The 21,910-nt window shown below is 42.4% G+C and overlaps 2 protein-coding genes across 2 annotated transcripts; both read right to left on the bottom strand.

Annotated features, from left to right (window-relative positions):
• Positions 1-7,940: 7,940 nt before the first annotated feature.
• LOC308370320 (monocarboxylate transporter 7-like) lies at positions 7,941-10,863 on the bottom strand (the record flags this gene model as incomplete). The annotated part of the gene is made up of 5 exons (XM_080844976.1): positions 7,941-8,095; positions 8,380-9,210; positions 9,562-9,690; positions 10,325-10,468; positions 10,629-10,863. 5 exons carry the CDS (start codon positions 10,861-10,863, stop codon positions 7,941-7,943), a joined length of 1,494 nt encoding a protein of 497 aa, XP_080701102.1.
• A 6,272-nt stretch (positions 10,864-17,135) lies between these two features.
• Positions 17,136-20,167, bottom strand: LOC308370319 (alpha-N-acetylneuraminide alpha-2,8-sialyltransferase-like; the record flags this gene model as incomplete). The annotated part of the gene is made up of 4 exons (XM_080844975.1): positions 17,136-17,613; positions 17,882-17,962; positions 18,342-18,451; positions 20,162-20,167. 4 exons carry the CDS (start codon positions 20,165-20,167, stop codon positions 17,136-17,138), a joined length of 675 nt encoding a protein of 224 aa, XP_080701101.1.
• Between the last annotated feature and the right edge of the window lie 1,743 nt (positions 20,168-21,910).

Genomic DNA, 21,910 nt, shown 5'->3' with positions numbered 1-21,910 from the left:
GATATTCCAGAAAAGACACGCCGTACTTAATAGGGTTTATAGGATTAATGATTTCTTCCACAGGACATGTTGATGGTGCAATAAGACATTTAACTGAAAAGGCAAGAACAACCTAATACATGCTAAGGAACTCATTACTAAACTAGAATGCGTTTCGTGAACGAACTGCGAGAGTGTGCTTGCTCTGTGACAGAGAGAACAAGTGCCTATGAATTAACATGTATTTACATCTACTCAATCAGTGTAGTGGGGCCTTCTTCCAATATATTTTAGCAAGCAACCAAGCTCAACCATTATATTTTGGCTCCACTGACGTTTAGACATATGAGGGTATCTCAGAGTTTCGTTATACTGACTTACTGAGCTAAGTGAATTGTTGAAATTGCTATCTTGGTAAAAGGAAACATCTCTGCAACAATATTAGAATGAATGCGGTTACATAGCCAGCTTTACTTAAAGTTTATTGTAAGATAGGCCTATATGTTAGACTTAATGCAGTTAGAGTTAGTCTGTAGGTGTAGTATCAAACGTAAGCAACACTTTTACTGTATAGATAGAGAGCACGTGTATCACATTGGTTTATAGTCTGTCAAATTAGTTCTAGTTATTGGTGTTCGTTGCCATACAAAGTTAGTCTTCTCTTATAAGCCTAGGTAGTACATCTGATTAGAGCTAGCAACCATGAATTGCAGATTAAGGGGTCCCCTATCTCAGTGTTCATTTTGGCAGCTATTTTTAGATTCAGTCTTAAGACAAAAATGCATATTAGTTTTAGTCACATTTAGTCATAGTTATCCTTCTTAGTTTCAGTCTAGTTTTCGAAAACTCATTACAATTTAGTCTAGTTTTAGGCACATTTAAAATTCCATATTATAGCCACATTAAACTCATTCCCTTCCCTTCTCAGGCCCAGGGACCTCCTGTGTTGTGTCAACTGCATAGTAGTCTAGCTTGCAGTACTTACATTGTGGATGCAATTAGTCTCCAAGATACAGGTCTCATGCCTACAGCTGAATTCGAATTTGTTTGTAATAAATAATCGAATGTGATGATGAAGTACGGTACGCAGCGTCTTAACTGAAGCTCAACTCAACTTTTACAGCAGCTAGCTTGCCGCTAACGCTAACTGAAAACACATCGGAACACAGTGGCTAGCTAGGTAGCTAGCTGCTAATAAGTAACATATATAAGTAACACATCAGCAGTAATGAATCAAGTGTACTGATATTAAATGTACTACTAAATGTACTACTAACATGCCATTCTTAAATTAAAGCCAGTGACATGATGGTTAACGATTAGCGAGTTAACGATGGATACCGACAATTAGCATACCTAGCTAGGTAGCATTACCATTGGATTTCAATGGCAGTTATGCTAGCTCTGGCTATCCAGTCAAAGGAGCCTTGTTTCTGGACACGTATCACTTGACGAGCGAGGGCAATACAGTCATCTGGAAAGTTTAAAATGATACTAAACGAAGGGAAATCTACTGTATGGAGAATTTTCTGCTCAGTAGACAATGCAGATTCTAATTAGGCTGGTGGATATGTCCAATGTAAGAAGTGTGAAGTTTTAATGAAATATGATTGATGCAACTGTCGTTCTCCATAACAACTTGGATTAACCTGGATGGCTGGATGAAGTTTCAGACCGAACGTCAAAGATCTTCAATGGTAAGACTTGTCGGTTGTGCCTCTGTTGGTGTCTCGTAAAACGTGAATTTTATTAAAGCATAGCGTGTGTATTGTGTAGCTATTTCATTCCGAGATTGCAGGGGAGTGAAATGCTCCGCTCTGCTGCTGGTATACAGACAGCCGGAAAGGTTAACAAACGGAATGAAATAGCTACACATTACACACGCTATGCCTTAATAAAACCCACGTTACTCACATACTGGTTAACACTGTTAGAGCGGGTGTATAAACTGTACCTGAAACTGTTGCCACTACATTCGTTTTAATATTTTGCACTCTCTATCTAACCACTTCTGGCATTTAAGAGAGCTTCTCCTATGTCAACTGATCTAATGTCAGTTGGCTAGAGTGCGTGACGTCACAATGGCTCAACCTTCCCCATGTTAGTCAATGAGAGAAAAAGGGGATGAAAAAGAGGGATAAAAAAGGAGTGGCAAAGAGTATCGCCACGAAAAGTCATAGCAACCTGCACCGGATCGGGCCGGACATTTTGGTGTTTGAATGGCGTCTCTAGCTCAAACGGGCGAGGAGGAGTTAGCTGCAAGAAAAACGGGGAGAATAAATAAATAAATAAATAAAGAAAACTTGACGATAACAATACTGTGCTTCCCTTCGGGCAAGCACACTAATTATAAACATCCTATAAAACTCTGCGTTCACATTTTTGATTCACTACCGAAATCAATACTACATTATGGGTGTGAAGTTTGAGCAGAGGGGGGTTGGCACCCTGAGAGAGAGAACCCTTAAACCATCTAGTCCAAAAAACATCAGCCTCTCCTTCCCCATGCGCTCCCTCAGGTAAGTCTTAATGAGTTTCAAATTGGAAAAGGATCACTCGGCTGTTAACCTGTGCCATGTAATGTCAGAAACAATAGCAGGGCAGTGCACACCTCACCGAAGGTGGATGTTACGGAGTGATAATACACAATCAGCATCTTGGCAAATTGGGAGACTGAGGACTGCTGAGTAATCTCTGCTCTAAAACAGGCCCTGAATGATAGGAGTTGTGCAGGAAACGTTATTGGTATGTCCCTATTGTTGTGGTCAGACAGACGTTTTGCCTGATCCTATAGCTCATCATCGCATACGACCTGATGACCATTACTACACCGACCGTAAAATCCAACACATTGTATACGCCTAATGGTGTGTGTGTGTGCGCGCATGCACAATTTTTGCGGCCACGCGCCAATGAAGAGGAGGGGGCTAGGCCCAGGTTTCATAATCCGTCCAATGCGTCCATGCAATGTACATGTGTATTTATTGACAAGCTGAAGGATATGGAACAACAGCAGAAGCCAAAGAAGCATGTAGTTTGACAACAAAACAAACTAGAAAATGCATTTCCTGAAGGAAATACCAGTGCATGAAATGCAAAAGTTAGGAAAGGAAGAAGAAAAGAAAGAAGAGTGAAAGAAGGAAAGAAGAAAGGAAAGAAGAGTGGAAGAAGGAAAGAAGAGTGAAGAAAGGAGAGAAGAGGGGAAGAAGGAAAGAAGAGTGAAAGAAGGAAAGAAGAAAAGAAAGAAGAGTGAGGAAAGGAAAGAAGAGTGGAAGAAGAAAAGAAAGAAGAGTGAAAGAAGGAAATCATAGTTGAAGAAGGAAAGAAGAAAAGCAAGAAGAGTGAAACAAGGAAAGAAGAAAGGAGAGTGAAGAAAGGAAAGAAAAGTGAAAGAAGGAAAGAAGAGTGGAAGAAGGAAACAAGAGTGAACAAGAGTGAAAGAGAAAAAGAGAGTGAAAATATTGAAAAAAGGAGATAAAAATGGAGTGAAGAAGAGAGATTGAGTGTGAGAGAAAGTAGACTGAGAGGGATAGAGAGAAAGATGGAGAGATGGAGAGAGAAAAAAGTAGAGAATGGAAGGTGTCTTAATGTTCCTAGTTACAGTTAAATTGAGAGGGACAGAGAAAAGGTTCCTTGGATTTGGCACAGGTGTCAGTGGAGCACAGGTGCAAGCCAGTTTAAAGACCCTATTATGATGTCATAATGGCCCAATGTAAGTCAATGGGAAAATATAGATTCGTATTTATTTAATATCTTAAAAAGTATAAAGTTTAGAAAAGTGAAAAATACATAGCATAAGCGTTCTTTACAAGACCTACGCGACAAAGTTTGAATTAAGTTTCTACGTTAAACGGTTCGGGCTGAATTAATCGCAGAAAAAGGTAAGAAGAATAAGAAGAAGAAGAAGAAAATGCCTAGGAATAACAATACAGGGCATTTCATGCACTGTAATAAGGCCGACTTTCAGTCAGTTTTTGCACAAGCGATTCACTGCAACACACTGGGCTGAGGTCGCTGTGAATTCACTCTCTGCTTTAACCCATCCCAGACCATCCTTCCTCCAGGACCCTCCAGGAGCAGTGGGTAGCTTCTCAGCGCCCAAGTCTTTTTGCATGTTTTTCTGTTGGGGTTCTTAGTGGAGGAAACCCCTTGTGAACAGGGGGAGAACATGCAAAATCCACACAGAAAGGCCCGGGAGATAGCCCATCTGCCCCCTAGATCCAACAGAGCCCCATGTGGGAATCGAACCCATGACTTTCTTGCTGTGAGGCGGCAGTGCAAGCACCACAAACAAGGTAGAGTGATATCACAAGATTTTACACAAATATTACTCTGCATAGTTTCATTTATTGTGACATCGGAGATGATCACCAACACAAACAAAGAATAACAAACAAAACTAGAAAATGCATTTCCTGAAGGAAATACCAGTGCATGAAATGCAAAGGTTAAGAAAGGAAGAAGAAAAGAAAGAAGAGTGAAAGAAGGAAAGAAGAAAGGAAAGAAGAGTGTAAGAAGGAAAGAAGAGTGAAGAAAGGAAAGAAAAGTGGAAGAAGGAAAGAAGAGTGGATGAAGGAAAAAAGAAAGGCAAGAAGAGTGGAAGAAGGAAAGACAAAAGGAAAGAAGAGTGAAGAAAGGAGAGAAGAGTGGAAGAGGGAAAGAAGAAAGGAAAGAAGAGTGAAAGAAGGAAAGAAGAAAAGAAAGAAGAGTGAAGAAAGGAAAGAAGAGTGGAAGAAGGAAAGAAGAAAAGAAAGAAGAGTGAAATAATGAAAGAAGAAAGGAAAGAAGAGTGAAGGAAGGAAAGAAGAGTGGAAGAAGGAAATAAGGAAAGAAAGAAGAGTGAAAGAAGGAAAGAAGAAAGGAAAGAAGAGTGTAAGAAGGAAAGAAGAGTGAAGAAAGGAAAGAAAAGTGGAAGAAGGAAAGAAGAGTGGATGAAGGAAAAAAGAAAGGCAAGAAGAGTGGAAGAAGGAAAGAAAAATGGAAGAAGAAAATAAGAAAGGAAAGAAGAGTGGAAGAAGGAAAGAAGAGTGAACAAGAGTGGCTCTGGATGAAGAGATAAAGAGAGAGTGAAAATATTGAAAAAAGGAGATAAAAATGGAGTGAAGAAGAGAGATTGAGTGTGAGAGAAAGTTGACAGAGAGAAAGATGGAGAGATGGAGAGAAAAAAAATAGAGAATGGATGGTGTCTTAATGTTCCTAGTTACAGTTAAATTGAGAGGGACAGAGAGAGAAGAGGTTCTTTGGATTTGGCACAGGTGTCAGTGAAGCATACTAAGGCAGAAGGCAGTAACTTCTATGTTAAAGCTCAGTGGTATGATAACAATGGAATAATGACCCTATTAATTAATCAGTAGTAATACTATTTCATTTATCACAATTACCAATACAATGATTATCACACACACACACACACACACACACACACACACACACACACACACACACACACACACTCCATTGAATTATCACATTAAGCACATAAAACAATGAACTTGAATTGTCACATGAAACACATAAAACATCTATGTCAGTCCATTGGGGTGTGTGTGTGTGTGTGTGTGTGTGTGTGTGTGTGTGTGTGTGTGTGTGTGTGTGTGAGAGAGAGAGAGAGAACGATAGAGAATGAGGCCCATTTTCCCCCTCCACATGCCCCCGCTCGCCAAGCGAAGTTACCCGATTTAGATGCACCTTTTTCGGACTAGCCACAGGCACTGGGTGGGGGAATAGCCCGATAGCTTAGCATATCTGCCATGCAATTCTAATGGTAATGCTACCTAGCTTGGTATGCTAACTGTCGGTAGCCTATACATCGTGAAATCAACCAAAATACTGATGTCACTGGCTTTAATTTGATAATGGCATGTTAGTAGTACATTTAATATCAGTACATTTGTTTAATTACTGCTGATATTTTACAAATACGTCAAAAACTCATTTTTGACCAAACTTGAAGTTACGGTCTTTTGCCTTAGCACGGCAGAGTAAAGCACAGGTGCAAGCCAGTTTAAAGACCCTATTATGATGTCATAATGGCCCAATGTAAGTCAATGGGAGAAATTTATATTCGTTTTTCTTTAATATCTTAAAAAGTATAAAGTTTAGAAAAGTGAAAAATACATAGCATAAGTGTCGTTTACAAGACCTACGCGACAAAGTTTGAATGAAGTTTCTACGTTAAGTGGTTCGGGCTGAATTAATCGCAGAAAAAGGTAACAAGAATAAGAAGAAGAAGAAGAAGAAGAAGCCTCGGAATAACAATACAGGGCATTTCATGCACTGTAATGACACATTTAATTTTTCTTCATTGTATGTTGCTTTGGATAAAAGCGTCTGCTAAATGACTAAATGTAAATTTCTGCTGAAACTGCTCACGTTTTCAGTCCATATACATTGTTTCCTAAGCGTTTGAATGTTGGTGTTATGCTTGATATACTGTACATTGGACAGTGAGTGTGTTCCAACCCTACACTTTGCACTAACCCCTGTAATACAGGGACCTGAAGTACAGGGCCCTGACATCTACAGTGCACTCCTCATCGCTCAGGGGGTGCTTTATCAAATAGAAGCACCTGGTGGAAGTGACGGACGCAAATCTGCTCGCGATTCCCGGGAAAACTAAATAGCCAGCTATCTTGCATAACTGCCATGCAATTCTAATGGTAATGCTACCTAACTTGGTATGCTAACTGCCGGTAGCCTATACATCGTGAAATCAACCAAAACACTGATGTCACTGGCTTTAATGTTAGTAGTACATTTAATATCAGTACAGTTGTTTAACACTGTCCAATGACTGACATAACCATCTGTCGTTTATTTAGATGCACCTTTTTTCGGACTAGCCACAGGCACTGGGTGGGGGAATAGCCCGATAGCTTAGCATATCTGCCATGCAATTCGAATGGTAATGCTACCGAGCTTGGTATGCTAACTGTCGGTAGCCTATACATCGTGAAATCAACCAAAATACTGATGTCACTGGCTTTAATTTGATAATGGCATGTTAGTAGTACATTTAATATCAGTACAGTTGTTTAATTACTACATTTACGGTCTGTAGCCTGGTGATCTACAGCCTCTGCCACCTTAGCCACCGCTAACCATCATGTCCGCCATTGTTATCGTTATAAAATGAAAAGCTAGCTTTGGCTCCTCCTGTTCCGTACGTAGCCGTTAAGGGCGAGTAGTGACCATCAAATAACCCTACATAAATCGACCGAATTCAGGGTATGATACGGGCATTTTCAGTGCCCTGCATTCTGCTGATTTTGTCAGTGTGGCCCCCTAACCCCTGAAAGTCGGGGCTCGAAGGGCTCAAGTGGTCGACATGGAACACACTCAGTGTCATTTATTACAAGCTAGCTGAGTTTCAAGGTTGCAAACTTCCAAGGCTTACTTACTGAATTGTGCCTCATACTTCTCCCAGTTTTGTCCTGCAATCATCCATAAATGGTCCATGCAAAATAGCTCATGAATATACTGACTTTATAACAGGCCTTTTTTTGGATTATCGTGAGAGAAAAACTATCCAGTGGTACTGAGTAAAAGTAAAAAAGTACTTTAAGAGTATGTTCTGAGTAAAATGTGTTAAAACGTGTTAAACATAAGAGTACTTTAAGAGTATGTACTGAGTGAAATGTGTTTAAACACGTTAAACATAAGAGTACTTTAAGAGTATGTAGTGATTGAAATGTGTTAAAACTTGTTAAGTCTAGCCTACCATTTGTCTGGTCTTATCATAGACCACTCATCATACTGGGCGTCAAGTGTCAACCTGAATTGTAAACCTGTTTTATATCTGCCTCGTCTTTACTTTTCCCTTTTCTCTTGTTGTCTGCATAGGTCTTGCCTCTAAGGTCAGTCTTGTGACCCACTCTGAACTCATACCACACACTTGGCTCTTTGCTTTTTTGCAGAGCTGCCCTCCAGATCTACATCCAGGAAGTCAACTGGGGCGTCCATCAAGTTTCCTGAAGGACTGCTCCCTCCTGCATCTTTCCCTGGCACAGCCTGAGCGGGCGCACCAGGCCCAGGAACAGTGCCCCCAGTCCAATACCCACACACACACAGGATTGGATGACTGGGTCAATGTTCTGAGTTTTATCCGGCAGGAAACCTACATCCATACGGACATGTACACACAGACACACAGACACACAGACACACAGACACACACACACACACACACACACACACACACACAACATGGTGTTAGAGAGATGGTAACAGAATTCTAATGTAACTGTTCACTCTCAATCAATCAAAACTCTAGATTCTTTCCAAGAGAATTGTTTGGGGATCACAACAGCTTTAGCTCTCCACATGCTATTACATTAACTCTTAATGCCAAACTATTTTAAGGCAAACTCTTCTTAGACAACATCTGTGTGTCCTCCTCACCCAACAGAAGTGGTACAGCCAACACCCCAAAGCTCTGGATGCAGGCATAGATGCCGACGGCCGAGGGCATGAGATTGATGCCCAGCACGTCGTCCTCGGCCAGCATGGGGATGTACATGGAGCACACGGCAGCCAAATGGTAGCAGAAGAATATGGAGCAGATGGCCAAAAACAACATCCCAGCACCCAGCACGGAGGCAACGCTCACTCCAGTCAGCAGGACCATGCACAGCAACAGCACGTTTATTTTGCGAAGAGGCAGACAGTCAACCAGACAGCCGCCAGACAGGCGGCCCATGAACTCGGCCGGGGTAATGGCAATGTGTAAAGGGGCACGGAATATGGCGTCCATGTCCATGGCCTTTGTGGAGAAATGTGGAAGTGTTATGTAGAAGCGCAGCGAGGTGACCAGCGTGGCGAACAGACCGGAGAGCGAATAGCAGATGAAGCTGACGTCGCGCAGCACCGTGAAGTCCAGCAGCTTGGTGCTGGCGGGGGAGATAGCAGTGGTAGGCTCCGATGGCTCTACAATGGCTGTTCCTTGTCCTTCATTGTCTTCCTGATTCTTCAAGCAAGATTCTGCTGCTCTTTCATCATCGAGGCTCTTCGTGTCGGGGGAGGCCTGTGATGGCGCCACCTGTTGGGCGTTGTTCAGGTTGGTGCATGTGTACTCATTCTCCAGAGGGGAGCTGGGCGAATCACCAGCAGCTTGTTTGGGTTTGATGACGATTGGGCGAAGCAGGACCCCACAGCCAATCACACTCACCTGTAGGACCCCAATAACCACCATGTAGTCGTGCCAACCAATTGCATTGCGATTGAAGACTTTGGCTGGGAAGCAGAGAACAATAGAAGCCATAATGAATGATTGTTCATAGTAAATTAATAGCAGTTTAAAAAAAATAAACATTTTCACAGACCAGTAAAATTAACATCTTCATAAAAACCCTCCACACTTTAGGCTGGACTAGGCAAGAGCCATGTTAAACCACAGCACGTAACTATCATGTATTTATTGTTCCAACATTATAACATCAAATGACTGACATCACAGTAAGGGTAATATCTGATGGTAATGTCCAAGTCTGACGTTATATTTGCAAAAGGATCACACAATGCTCACTGCCAAACACAATAACCGCTAAGCCAATGGTCACCTAAAGCAGTTAGCCTGCTAGTCACCTAGTCCTAGAGCGAGAGGGAAGATGCACTCCCCCAAGGAGGCAACAGAGACGACTGTGAAGCGGCGCCTGCTGAAGTACTGCGAGAGGATGGTGATGGTGGGCAGGAAGGTCAGGCAGCAGCCCAGTCCTGTGAACAAAACAGGAAGACATGACGTGATGGACAAAGCTAAAGGAAAACTGCTTTTAAAAAAGGGAAAAGTAAAAGTTTCGATGTCAGGGAGTGTCGAAAGAGAGAGAGAGAGAGAGAGCAAGAGGTATAAATAAAGGGGGAAGGTCATCAGTGCATCAGTAGTATTTGTGAAAGAGTGCTGAAAGACTAGGGGTTTATTCTCACAAGCATGATCTTACAGATGATTCTTCAACCGATATACCTCCAAAAAATGAATGAAGGATGTCTACTGTTCTATCTCATGTTATAAAGACAATGACCCCTTTGTCCCATACAGTGCCATCCAGAATTATTGGCATCCAGTGAATATGAGCAAAACAGGCTATGAAAACATTTCTTTGCTGTTTATCCTTTTCACTCCAAATATTCACAAAAATCTTACTTTTTCATTGAAGTAAGATTATTGAAAAAAGAGAAAACTGAAAAAAGCACAATAATCACAATAAGTGGTTGTTACAAGAAAGCAACCCGCAAAATCCACTCAGCTACTCATGTAAGGGTACATTTCTTTTCAAAATCTTCAGAAGTATTACAAAGCGCATGCAATGACAGGGTTCTAGGGTGCTCTGTGGGTGTGTGGTGGTAAAGGTACCTAAGACGATGCCCAGAGTGATATACATCTCGTTGATGGATCTGGTGAAGCTGCTGCTGATGGTGCCCAGGCTCATGAGGAAGCCTCCAACCATGACAGTGGGCCTAAACCCAAACCGGTTGCTCAACACAGTGGAGAGAGGAGCTGCGGAGACAGGCACACAGACGGATACACACACAGTGACGACAGGATCAGACTATGAAATGGACTGGACAGTCCAGTGCATCGGATCCAGGAGATTGCTCTCATTCTGCGGTGAGTGGGTGACTGTTCAGAGAGGAAAGAAATGCAGTAGAGGTCTCACCTGTGAACCCCATGGTGAAGACACAGATTGGGACAACCCACATGACCCGGTTAGAGGACTCGTTGAACTCAGCCATGATGTCTTCCCGGAAGATGGCGAAGCTCCTGATGAAGCCATAGGTGAAGGCCTCCACAAAGAAGAATGCCACGGCCACCACCCACCCCCAGCCTCCGTTGGGCACATCTGGGTACACATTGGGCCCCATACACCCCTTCACTGAGGAAATCAGTCCCATCGTGGTTGACAGCGCTGCTCGTCAGAGACACAGAAGACACAAATATGGCATAAATAAACCTCAAGTGTTAAAGGAGACTGCTACTTTAGTCAAGGAGACAGCGGTCAAAGCCACACTGCTCGTGTTTTAGTCTAACATGAAAGGAACACTGAGACAGGCTACCTGGTTTTACCGCCGGAAGGAACACAACAATCCCACTACCCTAAACCTCTGCGTATCAAGGGGCACACAGCTAGTGTTTGTTATCAGTCTGTCGGACGACGGTATAGATCATTTAGCAGACGCTTTTATTCAAAGCAACGAATAAAAGAGAGTGGAGCGCCCTCATGAAAAGCGGCCACCAGTTGCGCAACAGAACACGTAGTTCAAAGGTTTTATTATGGAAGTACACTGAGTTAACATGAATGAGTTACATTCATTTCTCTCTAAATAGTTTAAAAAGTGACATTTGAATATTGTCGTGCTTTTTTTTTCATATGATAATTCTAAATGTACCAAAACTGAGCAGGATTTTGCGACATTTTTACAAACGGCGTCCCATACACTCGCACTAAAAGTGAATGGCAAAATCTTGATGTTCACTCGAGTAACAGTAAACGATAGCAGCCGAGTTTAGTTCCTCGTGGTTAAATTAACCAGAAACCGTTGAGAAAAGTTGTGCCGCTGATAATGCATACTCAAATTGAGCCTGCTACTAAAGTAAAGCTCCGTTCACTTAAAAACATACAATGCCCTAACCGTGTCTCAACTATGGCTCATAAGTAGTTTGCACATTTGCTATTTCAGAGATACTCATCTGGAGTAGTAAGCAAGGTAACAGAGGTAACGCATGCAACAGTTGAGGGTCAAGCTTGCAGCACTTACTTAAATGGTGGATAGTGGAGGTTATTGTGGATGGAGACACTATAGGCTACTAGTCTGTATGTTAGCTGGTAGGGGTGTTACCCTTGACACCGAGGCTTCGAAGCTTGTGTCGAGAACATGAAGCACTTCGGAGCTCGAGGCTGGTATTGTTTCTGCGAAATTATCTCTCTGGTGACTCATATAAGTTTTGCCTTGACATATAGCCTAGCTCATCATCGCCTAGGAGCTATTCACCACTACACAACGTTTCCTGCACAACTGCTATAATTCAAGCTGCCGTGTCCCTATTTAACAGTTATAATTTCAGAGTCAGGTCGCTGCCGGGCGCCTGTTTCATTGTGTCTTTCAGATGTGGGTAAAGCTGACGTACCAATACTTTCACTGATGTTTTTAAGAACGCTAGAGCACTTTAACCGTCTGTTTACTTTACCGCGTGTCATAGCGCTATCCATGGTTCTGATAGCTTTCTCTTTGACATACACTTTCCCAATACAATAGCCGAAGTAACTAATTCGACCGCAAGTCTAACACATTGTTGGAAAAATGTGTGTGTGTGTGTGTGTGTGTGTGTGTGTGTGTGTGTGTGTGTGTGTGTGCGTGCATAACTATTAGAATATGCATTTCCTGAAGGAAATACCAGTGCATGAAATGAAAAAGTTAAGAAAGCAAAGAAGAGTGAACAGGAGTGAAAAAAGAAAGGAAAGAAGAGTGAACAAGAGTGGCTGGATAGAGAGAGTAAAGAGAGTCACAATGTCACAATGGCCCGATGAAAGTCTATGGGAGAAATTTGATTTGTTTTTCTTTAATATCTTACACAGTATAAAGTCTAGTTTTAAAGTTTTATAAATGAAAAATTCATTGTGGTATTGTGTTTTAGTCTGTAGACCTGTGGAAACACATATAGTTCTATAGTTCTTGTCCATTCCATGTGTATGTCCTTTTGGTATGATAGTGTATTATAAAAGTGTGCATGAATGCAAAAATGGTGCAGTGATTGTTCCAAGTAAAAACAGTTGTAAGAATAACTGTCAAATAAGTGAATGGAAGACAATGCACACCGAATAATTGGACCTATGAAGCTACAATATTTAAAAAATAGCCTACTACATACTTACTGTAGTAATGTTTGAGAACGCAGATGTGTTGCTGGTAGAATACATGTACAATGGCGGTTTGTATTTCTCTCTCTCTCCCCCAAATGAGTGCCCACTTGCCAGAAACAGTGACAGAGAGGGCTAACAATTAACTGAAATATTAAAAGAACTAAAATTCAGAACCAATCCATCATTTTTATTTTGTAGCAGTAACAAGTAATGTGCACAGCTAAAAACATCAGTGATTGAAACAGATAGCGTTGAGTCCAGATGATTCCTAACTCCTCCTTTTCCTGGACTCAGTGAACAAACACAGGGTGAGAGACAGTTAATCACCACATCTGGAGTGGTCTGTGCCAGGGAGATTGGAAACCTGTGTTTACTACCCAGTGTTCTTCCCCAAACAAACCAAAGATGGACTTAACAAAGGTTTAAGTGCTTCTGAGCAGTTCCTCTGTACATGTTGTGAGGCAAACACATTTTTGAACTGGAGCCAGGAACATTGTGTTCCACAGAGCTAGTAAGAAGGATGGGACATTTGCTGGAAGCCAGTAGGGTTTCTGGAACGTCGAAACTTGTCTGAACAGTCCGACTAGAAGGTTTTGCCAATGGCTTTTTCCATTGGAACTGGTTCCACGGTCAGGCGTGTTGGTTGGTTGTTTTGTTGATGTTTCAATAGCGTTGTATGTTTCTGTGTGTGTATGCATAGATACTCTGTCCCCTCTAACTTTCAGGCTATTTGTGTCACTTCCACTGTGACTCATCTTTGTCATCAATCACTCTTTACATTTATCTATTTATTTTTAAATAAAATTCCTCCAAAAACCACAAGATTCCCCATGGGGCCGCTCCGTGTTAGAAAGGTTAAGGGTTGAATTTGGGAGAAATCGTTGGTGATTGCATTGACATCTCTACAGACATCCTCTGATTTAAATAATTATAATTATAATGCATACGAGAATATTTGTATCATTAACAATTACATTTCACATTTATAGACATGATTCTACAAGGCATCGTAATGTCCAAAAATAAATAAAAACACTACACGAACAATAAAAATGTAAGTGAATAAATGAATAGGCACTAAACTCAATTGTGTTGATATAGCCATAGTGGGATAGAATGGACACATCTACATCCTGCAACAGTACTTCTACCTCTCCACCGGTGAAGTTAGATCTGCGTTTACTTGACCGGTGCTCGCTTTTTTAAAAGCTTTGACATGACTCACTTTCGACTTGCTTTTGCATGGATTCGGTCGATTCTGACTGCACACGATACAATGGTTGCATGCCCTTCTAAGGAGCTGGCGGGGCGTGTATGTATGCAAATCCATTGCGTGTTCAATTTAAGAATCCTCATTTGGGGGAGCATTGCTGAGAACACTTTGGCTGCGTAAGAACCCATTTTCACGCGTTCATGAATCAGGCGGAGATCTTTTTCTTACGTTGGTCTTCCGAAGTCTGTAAGAAAACATTCAGTAGAAACTTCACAACATTTTCAAGAATGAGGCCCATTGTCCCTGAACATCTTGCTACGTTTATTAATGAACATTCAGTTAAAACTGCTGAAGAGGCTGCCGTACTCATGGGTGAGTTCAATTTAACACTTGGAGGTACAACTGAAGAGTATATACCACACAGGCCTAGCTACGCTCAGGAGGAAAATGGACAAATCGTTTCAATAGTAATCACAGTGGTAAATCTCTGGCTAGACAAAATCCTGTACATCGCCGTAAATCTGACACTGAAAATAAATGTTTTGGAGAGCGGTCATTGGAAGAGAGAATGTCCACTGCTCCAGGGTAGAGATAAGAGATGGCCAAACTCTCACAAATGGGACTCGGTTATAAGGGGTGAGATGTGCAGCCCCAGTGCGTCAGTCCAACCGCACAGAAAAGGGTGTGCAGGTAAATGTCACTGTCCCTGCAGGTGGTTCAGGCTATGAGGTGCAAGGGCACCAGAATCCACTGATGGGCATGTCGGGGAGGGTTCTGCCCCATTCATTGCTGATGGCTTTAATTCGTGTGTGGGTAGCACTGATAAAAAGCCTGTTTAAATTTTGCATGACACTAGTGTTACAGAGAAGTTTGTAGCTGAATGAATTTTACCGCTTTCTGTTCAATCTAGTATGGGAGAATGTGATCTTATTTGGGGCATGGGAATGCAAGTTCTGATCTTCTGCAGGGTGAGGCGATTGTCAGGGTTTGCCCGACGTTGCCTGTGCCAGGAATGCACGTGATTTTGGGTCACATTGTGGCTTGTGACCGTGTATGGCCTGGCAGGGGCGCTATAGACCACACCACTGTGACCAGGTGGGGGCGCTAGCCCAACCACTGTTTATCTTCCTACCCCAATGGGGGGCACTGCGGCGCAAACAGTAGCCCTGACCATATTCGGGTTTGATGCCCATGGAGGACAAAGGTTCGAATCCGGCCTGATGTCATTTCTCCTGTCCACTCCCCACTTCTTCTCCCTCTCCCCCTGTCCCACTCTTCACTGAACTATCAATTAAAGGCAAAAAAGTCCAAAAAGAAATCTATCTTCGTACCCCAAGGAGCAACACACACCTGTCAATAAGTTCCAGAGGCAAAAGATCCAATTGGAATGTTTATTAATGTCTAACCGTTTAAAACAGTAGCAAAGAGTCTTGATAAAAGGGGAAGCTGTGGGTGCAGTTCTCGAACCCGGGCGTCTCAGAGCTGGACTGCCTTAGTCACAGAATGGTCCACCACACTCCACCACTGTATGGGTACTGCGATGCTGCCAGATAGCCTTCACAACGGTGACTAAGGAGAAGTGTAGTTGCCGTGGGATTCCCGGCACTTTGGCCGGCTGCTGCGTCTGACACCACCCGGTAAACAGGGCCTGTAGACAAGGAGGGGCTCACTGCAAACCTCAGGGCACACTTATGCTAGCTAGCTTAATGACCAAATGATAATGATAACTAGAGGTAGCCTGGGTGGCATCCGTTTGTCCGCGTTCCACTGATAGTTTGTTCAGCGAGAAGGCAGCAATCAGTGGAACGCGTACAAACGGATGGCACTCAGGCTAAACTAGAGGTGCAGTTCCGCAAGAAAACGCAAAGTGTATTGCCAGGGGCGGCGCGGACGAACGGGCTAACCGGGCAGTTGCCCAGGGCCTCGGCCACCAGGGGGGCCTCGTCGTATTTCCGATTTTTCTGTTTTTCTTTTTTTGATTTTTGCTAATTAAAATAAATCACTTGTCATTGCATGAAAAACGATTATTTTATTTTCAGTATCAGCCTAAAATGTATCTTAGTTCCACCATGGAACAAATTATTCCAGGTCCAGGTGGCTGCAAAGTTAAGCGTGAAGCGATTTTAAGTGGCAGTGAGAAAAGAAAGAGGAAAGGGCAGGATGAGAAGTTCAGGGAGAAATTACCTAAGGTAACACACAATTTCCAATCAAGGAATTCGTCCGTAGAACTGGAAGAAATATCTGATAATGTGTCGAGTTCATCTGATAATGTTTCAAGTGCTGCTAAGCCAAGTTTAGCAATTGCTAGTAGCAACAGACAAACAGCTATAGCACCAACTAGCTCTGCCTGCTTTGCTTCTACAAACGGTGAACCATCAAGTATCACAGCTGCCCATATCCGAGACACTGACACACCCGCACTGACGACGCGCATGATACTGCCATGGTCATGAACACAGCTCAAGCACAGCTGGCTGATAACGACAGCAGTGATGTCAACAATGTGAGTAACATCAATGGTGGTGATTCAGTGATTAGTGAAGACCCATTATTATGGCGTGACAAATCGACAGATAGAGAGATAATTGAAATGGTTAAAAAAGGACCTGTACAAATTTGGAAGTTTCAGTTGAAAACATACAGAAACAGAACTATAAAACATTAATCAAATGTAAAAAGTAATATTGTTTGGATAAAGTAATAAAAAAGTTACACTACTAAAACACTGCACTCAAAACCTCATAATTCAAATAATTGCCAACTGTTTAATTGTTAGTTATATACTCACAATAAATGTCAGTTCCACATAACACTAAAACGATTTTGGGGGGGGGCCCTCAACATTGTTCTTTGCCCAGGGCCTCCAATTTGCTAAAACCGCCCCTGTGTATTGCTCAGCATGATGCAAAATGCAACGAAACAGTTTATCTCTCCTTCACATGACCATGTACCATCAGGACTTCAGTATACAAGCTACTACTAAAACAAGAAATGGTAAAAACCTGTATAATTTTGCTGCAAGTGTAAGAACTAAGATTGTAAGAACTAAGATTGAGAAGAACGCATCATAACTGTGACTGTTGCAGTAGTAATCAATTCCTCGGTTCATGTTCAGCGCCTACACATTTTCCCAGCTGCAGTCGTATCACTCCACTGTCGTGCAGCTGCGTCAACAGCCTAAACTCCAGCGGCATCTTGTGGTAACGGTTGGGAAGTACATCGTCATAGTAATGATGAGAGACAGTCTCATTGTCTGGTCCACGTGGAAAGGGCCAGAAGCCGTAGACGTCCACCTGGTCACAGAGGGAGAGGGCGAGTGTCAGCATGAAGAGCCCGGTGGAGAGACGCCCAGCACGGATACCCCGGGCTGCCCAGAAGGCAGTGACACGCCGCAGGAACTCCGGGTGGGCGAAGAGGACTGTCTGATTGGCTGAAGCATCAGCAACTGTTTGAGCAGCCCAAAAGGATGGCTTTATGCCGATACTTGAAGAGAAGGCCGGCATGTAGATGAAGCTCCTGTTATACACACTCAAGCTCTCCAATAGCTTGGCAGCCTTCCGATCCTTAAACCTCAAACAAACAAACACACACAGATGAAGTTAGTCTGTGCCTACTGTGTGTTTGTGTATATGAGTGTTGCTTGAAGGTGTTGAATGGCCAGGAAGCACGTATACATTAAAGTACTGACAAAACAAATCATGTAAATATGATGTGTGCCAGAGCCCTCGTGTTAATACTGTGCAATAGAGAGAAAGAGAAAGAGCATGAGGGTGTGTGTGTGTGTGTGTGTGTGTGTGTGTGTGTGTGTGTGTGTGTGTGTGAGAGAGAGTCTGTTTACCTTTTGTCTATGATACTTGGGTTCAATGTCACAATGTGAGTCCTTTTGCCAGAATCTGTAGTCAAGGGAGGTAGAGTGCACCTATCCATAAACACCCGCACATAAACAGACACTCTATGGCGTCAGATTAGTGCCAAAACTCGCACGCGCGATAAACATCTACTCGAGCAACTTTCAGGTTTTCGCGAGTGTGAATTTCATCTGCGCACTCAATTTTAGCATCTGCGATATAAAATTCAACCACTGCGAGTGCAGAGACTGACACACTCATGCACATAAACACATTGGGGAAAGAAAAGGCATTGGGTGTGTAGCCTGGGTATATTTATTCTCTCTCTCTCTCTACATTTATACACACACACAATTTATCACATTTGGCCATTCAGACCTCTCTGGTGGTGGGGTTGGTGTATGAGAGAGAGAGAGTGTGTGTGTGTGTGTGTGTGTGTGCTTATAGTACCTGATGATGAGCTGGGCTCGGTCGATCTCTTGGCCACAGCCACTGTTCTTCAGTATGCCCCCATTTCCAACCACTGCACAGGAGCTCAGATGAGTTGGCAGGGGAGGCTCCTACACACACACACACACACACAAAATCACATTCCGTCCAACTGTTAAAGTTGCATTTGTAGGTAAACAACATCACTGTTTTATTGCAGCGACATTCATCTATTCACTCTCTTGATGTTGAAGCAACAACAACACTTTCTAAATGTGAAACAGACTATGAATGAGACAGAGGGCAAGAAGACAGCTGAGATGGAGGACATGGTGGAGCCAGAACATGAGAAAGGAACGCTGATGAGTGGAACAATGGTTTTTGTCTTTTTTCTGAAGTGAAAGGCAAAAGCACCACTGTTAACACAAAGCTTGTCTTCGGGTAAGTAACTCAGGACCGCATCCTCAGGTAAGTAACTAAAAAGTCCATAAACATCCAAGAAACACAGAACAAAGGAGAGACCATGTGCTGCAGACAAGCAGAGGCCTTGCCTTGAAATAAATCACTGAACTCAGTGAATGTGTCTATCGTCATTGAAGCTTCAAAAGTCAAAGTCAAAGTCAGTTTATTTGACATAAACGACACACAGCAACATACTCGTGCATTGAGGCTGACGACGCCACACACACACACACACACACACACGCATGCCGAGGTCGCAGTGAACTTTTCCTCTGCATTTTTCAATCCTGGACTGTCCTTCCTCCAGGGCAGCCAGGAGCAGTGGGCAGCCTTTATGGGGGCCAGGGACCAAGTCAAGTGATCCATCCGTCTTGGTCAGGTATGGATAGGAGAGTGTTCTGTTCTTCTGCATGTTTTTCTGTTAGGGTTCGTAGTGGAGGAAACCCCTTGTGAACATGGGGAGAACATGCAAACTCCACACAGATAGGCCCGGGAGATAGCCCACCTGAGCACTGAATGCCTGGAGGAGGACATCTCAAAGGAGACAAGGGAGAACCCAGGCAGACTTCCTTCACTCTAATTTGACCAGCTGCTTTGCGATGAGGAAAGGGGCCTCTACACTTCTTGGCCTGCATGCTGTGCACTTTGTGCTAAACTCCTCTCGTGATTTCCATTGCCTGGCTCTTTTCTAATTCTGGGAGGTGTGAAAGGTCTCCCTGTACAATTTCATGTGTTCCCTCCTCTTTCTTTGGGTTTTCAAATGTGGGTGAACCTTGGGTGGACTCAAAAGCTGTCTTAATTTCATCCACAAAAGTGACGCCACCTGTGGGCACTCAGTGAGACAACCTGTACTAAGCTTCTGCACACTTAAAATTCAACCTTTGTTACCTAATTTGAATGAGGAGAATAAATCAAGGTTTGCTGCATCATATGGACTGTAGGCCTCTGATAACAATGAAGTACTTAAAAAAAAAAAAATGGAAACTCAAGTCAGGTTTATAGATAACAGCTCACACACAGGATTCATTCCTCTCATTCTCATTCTCATTCCTTGACAAACATCTGTCAATTCCCTACCGAAGTCAGACGTTGTGTCATTTTAGGGTTTGTACGATAAAATATAATTTCAGTCAGGACCAATGTTAGAGAGCCACATACTTGTTGTCCATGTCCTTCATGTGCCGAGTCCTCATCAAGCAGCATTACAGTGGACATTATCCTGAACCGCAGAGGTTGAGGGGGACTGTGATGCCAGAGGAGTTGCTATACAGAACAATATACATTGAGGTTTCAGGTTGAAGTGGTTCAAACTAGATTACATCTCACAATGCAGAGGCTATAACTTTTGTTGAAAAAGGGGATCAGAAAAAAAGCCTTACCGCCATAATCGGCAGCCCTTTGCTCTTCAGCAACGAGTATCACTGAATTCCATGATTTTCTGGAAGGCAAACAAGGTTTTTAAATATGTGCATTTTATATCTTATTTTATGTAAGATTTTTTTTTCTATATAGTGAATAAATTATGCCCAGCAATAATAACAAATGATAATACATCAGCCAATTCAAAGCTTTGCTAGCCTGTTGATGAATCACTTCATTATTATATGTAGATCAGCAATATTTATATTGTTTTTAAATTATATCTACATTTAGAATAACTGGTTTCTATACAAAATTAAAAAAATCTAATTCCTACCCTATCCCTTCAGCAATATACGACGTGAAGGCATATTTTAAATTTAGCAAAATAGCCTCTCTTTTTGAACAGTTGGTCGTTTTGGTCCACTGAATCAAACATTTCTGTGAAGAAGATTTAAAAAAAAAAATGTTTTTATTTTTTTAAATTATTATTATTGCAATACAATATACAAAAACATACAGACAAGTGGTCAACACATCAGCCAAAACTCAGCAACAAATAAATAATATAAAATAATAAATAATAAAAATACACAGGACAGATATATTATATACATTGGAAGCAAAAGTTCAGTACAACAAAGAAAAATGGATGATACTATTCCACGTTTGTCTGGGAATTCCCCTTCACTGCATTTCATTTGCTCAGTTAGTCTGGCGAAGTACTAAATGGAGGTCCACTTCAGTCACGTAATTGGACACGCCTTTAACCAATCAGACCAACGATACTATACAACGATACAACGATCAGTGATAAAGCAAACACATCTTTTTTCTGTATGAATTGTTCCAGAGCAGGTTTCTGTTCTATTTTCAAAGAAAACTTGCCTTTGAAATCATCCAAGACAGCCGCGAGAGCAGTATATAGTTTGCTGTGCTTTTTCTCTTTGCTTTCGCTTTTGTTACGTAGACGTGGTTATTTTAAATCCGCCAATGGCGCGCCAGGTAGCCAAAAGCCAGTTTGTGATTGGTCCCAGAGATCCTGAGAATGCTGTAGTGAAATGCTGTGCAATCTTTGCCAGACCTAGTCTGGGAAGTCCCGCCCCACTTCTTCCGGCCAAATTGATTTTGCCTCAGAACTGGGTCTGGCCAAGTTTGCATACCCGTTCATTTCAAGATTTCCAGAATCCTTGGAGCCAATCACAAACTGGCTTTTGGCTACCTGGCGCGCCATTGGCGGATTTAAACTTACCATGGCTACGTTACAAAATCTACTGCACGGAGAGTTTTTAAACATTGGACATGGTGGCCGCCGAAGCACCGCAAAACTTCGATAAGGCAAGTTTTCTGTGAAAACAGAACAGAAACTTGCCCTGGAACAATTCATACAGAAAAAATATGTGTTTGCTTTATTACCGATCGTTGTATCGTTGTATAGTATCGTTGGTCTGATTGGTTAAAAGACTGTCCAATCAGGTGGCTGAAGTGGAGCGCCGTTGAGAGTTGGCCAGACCAACTGAACAAATGGAATGCAGTGAAGGGGCAGGGAATTCCCAGACAATGCCAGACCCACTTCTCAGGCAAAATCAAATTTGCCGGAAAAAGAGGGGCGGGACTTCCCAGACAAATTCCACGTTGAAGAGTTCTCTATAAATGTCAATAGTTCTATTACTTTTAGTTTTGTTTATTATGTTTATGTCTATCGTGTCAGTATACTGTGCAAATCATCATGTGAAAATCTAATACAATTAGGGGTCACCTGTGCATAT

This window comes from Sprattus sprattus, assembly GCF_963457725.1.
Source record: "Sprattus sprattus genome assembly, chromosome: 9".
Classification (NCBI taxonomy): domain Eukaryota; kingdom Metazoa; phylum Chordata; class Actinopteri; order Clupeiformes; family Clupeidae; genus Sprattus; species Sprattus sprattus.
Note: the sequence above shows the minus strand (reverse complement) of the source record. Positions and strands in the feature narration are given on the sequence as shown.